This window comes from Camellia sinensis, chromosome 8 (assembly GCF_055761805.1).
Source record: "Camellia sinensis isolate YWXY chromosome 8, ASM5576180v1, whole genome shotgun sequence".
NCBI lineage: Eukaryota > Viridiplantae > Streptophyta > Magnoliopsida > Ericales > Theaceae > Camellia > Camellia sinensis.
The window spans coordinates 67,752,946-67,759,508 of record NC_138968.1 but is presented as its reverse complement, the minus strand read 5'-3'; the positions used below and the strand labels follow the sequence as shown (position 1 = coordinate 67,759,508).

The following is a 6,563-nucleotide window of genomic DNA, read 5'->3' as shown; positions in this document are numbered from 1 at the left end:
TAAGGGTACTAGGTACTAGAGCTTCTAGAATATCATAATTACAAGTCTTGAAAATTGGTCCCTCACATTCTCCTAGGTTGGCCGGCCATGGGGAAGGGAAATGGAGAATATTCTATTCAATATATGGGTGCTATGGACACATTTCCCATTGTATATATATATATAGATAGATAGATCTCAAATTGATTTGGTGGTACAATAGTATAAAAAGTACATGTACTAGTTTTGGGGCAAATCTTGAAATTAATAAAAGAAATGAGGGCTTGGAATAAAACTTATGTTTTGGAACCTTATTTATGTAGAATTAAATTAAATTAAGCTAAGGAACCTAATTCGGCTAGGATATTCCTGTTTCGATAAAAATAAAAATAAAAAAAATGCTAACCGGCAAGATTCGAAATATTTCAAACATAAGGGTTTTTAAAGAGAATACATTTTTTCAGGGGCTTCACATGTAATACCAAAAAAAATATAAAATTTACAACGCAACCAAAATACATGTAAGGTAATATGAACAAAAACACAAAATGAGCTACCATCTGCCCTCTAAATTCCCAAACGCGTCCATATCAAATTTCGAATCTGCAAAAAAATGAAACACAAAAAACAAAAAAATAAAAAAATGCAAATTAGACAATTATTATCTTATCTATAAAATATACAATTTAACATGCATTTTTCAAATTAGTTTTCAAATCAGGAGTCCGGTGCGTTCCATAAGTTTCCACAAGTTACATTGGTCCCTTCCGATGTGTTTGAGATGTTCCCCGGGACATCCCGTGGCTGTTGCACGATTTTGGTTCCCGAAGGTCAGTTTTCAAGCTTAAGTCCGAGAAAGTGCAATTTTGGACTCAGTTTTCAAACCGGGAGTCCTGTGCTAGTTCCGTAAGTTTCTACAACTCACATTGGTTCCTCCCGAGGTGTTTGAAGTGTTTCCCGGGCCGTCTTGTGGCTGTTGCACGATTTTGGCCTCCGATGGCGTATTTTCAAGCTTAAGTGTAAAAAAATACATTTTTTGACTTAGTTTTCAAACTAGGAGTCCTGTGCTAGTTTCGTAAGTTTTCACAACTCACATTGATCCATCCCGAGGTGTTTGAGGTGTTCCCCGGGCCGTCTCGTGGCTGTTGCACGATTTTGTCCTCCGATGGCCTATTTTCAAGCTTAAGTGTGAAAAAATGCATTTTTGGACTTAGTTTTCAAACCGGGAGTCTCATGCTAGTTACATAAGTTTCCACAACTCGCATTGGTCCCTCTCGAGGTGTTTGAGGTGTTTCCCGGGCCGTCTCGTGGCTGTTGCACGATTTTTGCCTCCGATGGCCTATTTTCAAGCTTACATGTGAAAAAGTTCTTTTTTCGACTTAGTTTTCAAACCGGGAGTCCCGTGCTAGTTTTGTAAGTTTCTAAAACTCACATTGGTCCCTCTTGAGGTGTTTGACGTGTTCCCCGGGCCATCTCGTGGCTGTTGCACGATTTTGGCCACTGATGGCCTATTTTCAAGCTTAAGTGTGAAAAGTGCATTTTTAGACTTAGTTTTCAAACCGTGAGTCTCGTGCTAGTTCTGTCAGCTTCCACAACTCACATTGGTCCCACCCGAGGTGTTTGATGTGGTCCCCGGGCCGTCTCGTGAATGTTGCACAATTTTGACCTCCGATGGCCTATTTTCAAGCTTAAGTGTGAAAAAGTGCATTTTCGAACTTAGTTTTCAAACCGGGAGTCTCGTGCTAGTTCCGTAAGTTTTCACAACTCACATTGGTCCCTCCCGAGGTGTTTGAGGTGTTTCCCGGGCCATCTCGTGGCTGTTGCACGATTTTGGCCTCCGATGGCCTATTTTCAAGCTTAAGTGTGAAAAAGTTCATTTTTTGACTTAGTTTTCAAACCGGGAGTCCCTTGCTAATTCCGTAAGTTTTCACAACTCACATTGGTCCCTTTTGAGGTGTTTGAGGTGTTTCCCAGGCCGTCTTATGGCTGTTGCACGATTTTGGCCTCCGATGGCCTATTTTCAAGCTTAAGTGTGAAAAAGTTCATTTTTCGACTTAGTTTTCAAACCGGGAGTCCCGTGCTAGTTCTGTTAATTTTCGCAACTCACATTGGTCCCTCCCGAGGTGTTTGAGGTGTTACCCGAGCCGTCTCATGGCTGTTACACGATTTTAGCCTCCGATGGCCTATTTTTCAAGCTTTAAGTGTGAAAAAATGTATTTTTGGACTTAGTTTTCGAACCGGGAGCCCCGTGCTAGTTCCGTAAGTTTCCACAACTCACTTTGGATGTCATTACTCCAACCAACAACAAACTCCAAAGACCAGTCGCCTCCATTTTGGACGTCATTACTACGTTTGATCGGCATTTACACATATATATTGATGTGATGAAGGTGATTTATTAAGATGTTATCTAGTTAAAAGTGTAATTCACTAGTTAAAAAAACAATATTAGTTCTTATAAGAGTATGCAGTGGTATTCAGTGGACTACGAAGAGGGTATTGTAATGGTATTCTGTGGATTAGTCACTAGAGTTGGGAGGAAGACTAGATTTGCAGAAAGGGAATGAAGTAAGGAGAATTTTAGGATTTTACATATGAATATAGAGAGCATTAAAGTCTGCACACAAAAAAAGAGAAGGATAAGATGGGAAATGGATATGAAATATCTAGTGGCACTGGCAACTTCTGTTTGTCTCACTAACAGTCCATTAACAGAAGGGGAAAACTGAAATCAACAAATGAAAGCAGAAGGGAAGTTTCTTGTCTTTTCTTTAACCACAAAAGAGATTTCTACTATTGTCAATAACCTCAAGGGACACCTACCCAAAAAAGAAATAACCTCAAGGGATGTCAATGTAATTTGTCTGTGTGTTTATCACCATCTTCTTTATTAACAGTTGTCTTAACCTTACTAAAAGAAAATTTGGTATAATTCCGTTAAACCTCTCAATTATATACTTTAAAAAACATAAGATTAAGTCCTAATTAATCTTTAAATCTCGACTTAAAAAATCTCAGCCTTCATCTGTGCCTAAAATATATTGAGCAAAGCTCAAAAGCCCCTGCACTCTGAGCTATCAAATTAGCACAAGCACTGATTGAACAACGGAACGCTCAACCACAACCAAAAGAAGGAGAATTATTCTAATATCCAAAATGACCCAACTTCCCAAGCAAAAGGTTTCAACCCATCCTCTAATGCATTAATTAGAGTAGCTGAGTGACTTCCAAATATGAAATTATGAGTAATCCATATTTTAGTAAAAGTACAACCACACATTCGCAAGACACCAAGACCATTTTATATTTTCTATGGTACATTCTAACAAGTTGGACCATGATACCAAAACCATGAACTTGAAAATGGTTACAACTTAAAAGGGTCAGAAAGAAAATAGCATTTCAGCAATTCTCACATAGCCAACATTTTAGCTGTCTGACAGGGTAGTGCACCAATTAATGTATTGCAATTTAAATTAAGAACAAACAGGTTAAAGCATACCTCTTACAATAATACAAGTATTTGCAGCAGTGATTCAATCATTGTCTATAAAGGCCAAGCAACGACTTCTCTCTCTCCTCAACTCTCTTCCTTGCAGCCTCCTTTTTTTTAAGTGCAGCTGCTTCCTCTTCAGGTAAAACCTTGGGCTTTTCATCTTGCCTCTTTCTCTTGTTAACAGTGAGAGATGAAGGAGCACCTTTAATGGATCTCTTGGGATTCAGAGGCGCAGAAACAACTGGCCCAAGTAGCGCTCCATTCTGAGATTTTGCAACGCCTTTGTTTTCCAAAGCTGATCTACCCTCTAATGCTGACAATGGATTTTTCAAAATGGGCTTTTTTGAAGCTGAATTTGAAGAAGCTCGAGATGCAGCAAATGCCTCTTCTCGTGTCACCCACCTGATTGTTTCATTTCAAACAAGTAAATACTATTATAAGAACACATAACCAAGAAGTATATTTTGGGAGGAGCAACATAAAAATGAGTCAAGTAAATCTATTTGTACACTCAATACCTAAAGCATCAGTGTAGTAGAAGCCAAAGTTTGGATCGTAGCAACAAACATTATTTTGATTACAGTAATAGCCTGAAGAGCTGTCATACTCCCACGCTGCCATCATGCAAAGCAACATCATTTAGTGTTAAACAATACTATACCAAAACCAAGAAAATTCACAATTTGCTTGTTAAACATTCAATACTTTCTTTGTTAGGATTCTGGTAAAGGACTTTCATTTAGCCCACTCAATAAACCTGATCAAGTGCAAAATCAAAGTCAAACAAATTTATACCAATGTTTGAATAGGAAAGAAAAACATTAAATTACAATCATGAATAAGATTTTACCAAACAAGCACATATATAATCCAGCCATATCAAGACAGTACTTGCAAAACTCTCTGTTTAAAAACACAATTCATTAAATCCAAATTCTAGAAGGGCCACCTACCCAAGGAATGAAAAACCATTTTAAAGTGCCTTATATGGCTTTAAATAATAGATGCAAGATCAGGGTTGTAAGAATCAAGCACAAGTTGACTGCATTTGCTTAGTGCTCAAGAATACTCCCACTCAACCAGCCTCATCCAGCTTTGTTTTTTAAGAAATTTAGCCACAATTGAGCCTGTTAATTAGTAGCTTCATCTGAAATCCATCTCTTCCTAAGAACCGTACAATCCTAGGCTTGATAATGCAAGTTAATGATTATAACATATTCCAAAATCCAACTCTATTCAACTTTGTTCCTTAATGTTACCTCCCCAAAGAATTCTTTGAAAGGTAATTTCTTACGGATTGAGCCATTATAACTACATGATGCCTACCTCAACTGTCCATGAGCCTAGTCATGTTAATCCCAGTATTGGTCAAGCCTGGATGAGTGATAATCTAACTCAAAAAATTAGTTGAGCTCACAAGCTCATTTGCTGGAGAAGAAGCTATAACAAGCTTTTTGGATAGCTGATCTTGAGCTTCTCAAAGTGTAGCTCAATTATTTTAACAAGAAAAGCACTATGCCTACCTAAAAGAGATTCATAATCATACAAGCTGCCGCAAGATAACTCCAACATCCAAATTCCAAGCTGGACCTCGTTTGGTAAAAGGCATCTTTAAAAAGGAAAATTTCAAAGATAAGTACCAATAACAATACTCAATACTTTGGCATGAAGTGTGGTTATGTGGTGTCTAAGTTGCCAAAATATGAATTAAGACTAAAACTGTGAACTTTTTACCTTCTCCAGAAATCGCACTCCCCTGACCATCCTCTTGAGCAACTAATGCATGGGCATTGGAATCTCTGGCCTCTCGGAAAGCTGATATATCCTTCTGATAACTACAGTTGGCTTTCTAACAGAGACATTGGGATGATAGGAATAATTAATGTATGAGTAAAAAAGAGACATAATTAATATATGAGAGTAAAAGTTAGAATTAATGCATTAATAAACATGGTTAATATCTGAGAACAATAAAGATAAAAACACTACAAGTAATGCATCAGCATCTGTAGCCAATAGATCATATTTCACTCTGAACTTCATATTTGTTCATGTGTGATGACCAAGATACACCACTATGAAGCAGTGGAGTGGGGGGAAAGTTAATGTGTCGGGCACATACTTGTCTATTTATCAGTTGCCAGATGAACCAGGAATGTTGCTCTAAAGATATAATTACAACATAATAAATAGATAAATAAAATGAGTTAAAGCAAAGCATTTTCTGGCATACTAACACAATCACACTGTTGATAAATTTAGTATTATATTTCAAGCCCTTGAAAAATGATATAATCAGAAAGGCATAACATAAGGAACCACTCTAAAGAGAGATAACATACCAATTAATTATGCCTCACTCTGCAAACTAGGTTGCATTTCATGATTCACTTGGGTCTCAACTTTTTTTGTGTAAAATCACTTACTAATCTTTAGAATGTTTATTGAAATTTTCACGTGATTTCACGTTTTTCACACCCAATTCTTTTGTTTTGTATTCATCAGAGAAAGAGCAGAGAGAGAGAGAGAGAGAGAGAGAGAGACTAACAGCAGTGGTAGTGAGCCAATTGGCACAGCAGCGGCGGTGAGGAAATGAGGGGCTAACGATCGGCAGCAAGGGAATGAGAAACCAACTGCAGCGGTAAAGAAAGGCTGTCGGCGGTGAGCCGATCGGAACAGCGGCAATGTGTGTGAATCGATGAAATGGTAGCAGCGGCGGTGAGGAAACTGTGTGTATGGATGAGTATAAGGTGTGTGTGCGTGTGAAATCAGGTTTGATGGAGAAATTATTGTGTCTGTTTGAGAAGAAGAAGAACCGATTGCTGTCCATCTGCTTCTATAGGCGCCAATATATTTTTATTTCCCCCTAAAATATTTAGCAACTAAATTATTTATTGGTGACAAAATTATTTCTTCACCAAAGATAAAAATATTGGCCACAAAAATAATTTTGTCACTAAATGATGTTAAAATATTAAAAATTATTGGTGACAGAAATATATTCGTCATTAATAATTTTATAATTAGTGACCAATTTTTTCGTCACCAAAAATCTCAAAATTTTGGTACCCTCCGAAAAACTTAGCGG

General features: G+C 37.5%; 1 protein-coding gene across 3 annotated transcripts; it reads right to left on the bottom strand.

Moving 5' to 3' along the window:
• Nucleotides 1–371: 371 nt before the first annotated feature.
• Nucleotides 372–6,330, bottom strand: LOC114261754 (zinc finger protein ZOP1-like). Of its 3 annotated transcripts, XM_082882822.1 has the most exons (5): nt 6,024–6,330; nt 5,210–5,324; nt 3,994–4,089; nt 3,482–3,881; nt 372–582 (listed from the first exon to the last, which is right to left on the bottom strand). In XM_082882822.1, the coding sequence occupies exons 1-4, from the start codon at nt 6,303–6,305 to the stop codon at nt 3,520–3,522; spliced, it is 855 nt and encodes a 284-aa protein (XP_082738948.1). In that variant the 5' UTR covers nt 6,306–6,330; the 3' UTR covers nt 372–582; nt 3,482–3,519. The 3 variants fall into 3 exon arrangements, with proteins under 3 accessions (XP_082738948.1, XP_082738947.1, XP_082738949.1); XM_082882821.1 differs by lacking the exon at nt 372–582 and having other exon boundaries at nt 3,361–3,881; XM_082882823.1 differs by lacking the exon at nt 372–582 and having other exon boundaries at nt 3,361–3,860.
• Nucleotides 6,331–6,563: the final 233 nt, after the last annotated feature.

What these genes read in the sequence shown, in the direction of transcription:
- LOC114261754 (XM_082882822.1), bottom strand. Translation starts at nt 6,305, where the DNA reads ATGGACAGCAATCGGTTCTTCTTCTTCTCAAACAGACACAATAATTTC. An exon ending in GAGTGCGATTTCTGGAGAAG is followed by an intron (nt 4,090 to 5,209) that starts GTAAAAAGTTCA and finishes GCATGATGGCAG; the next exon opens with CGTGGGAGTATGACAGCTCT. An exon ending in CTACTACACTGATGCTTTAG is followed by an intron (nt 3,882 to 3,993) that starts GTATTGAGTGTA and finishes GAAATGAAACAA; the next exon opens with TCAGGTGGGTGACACGAGAA.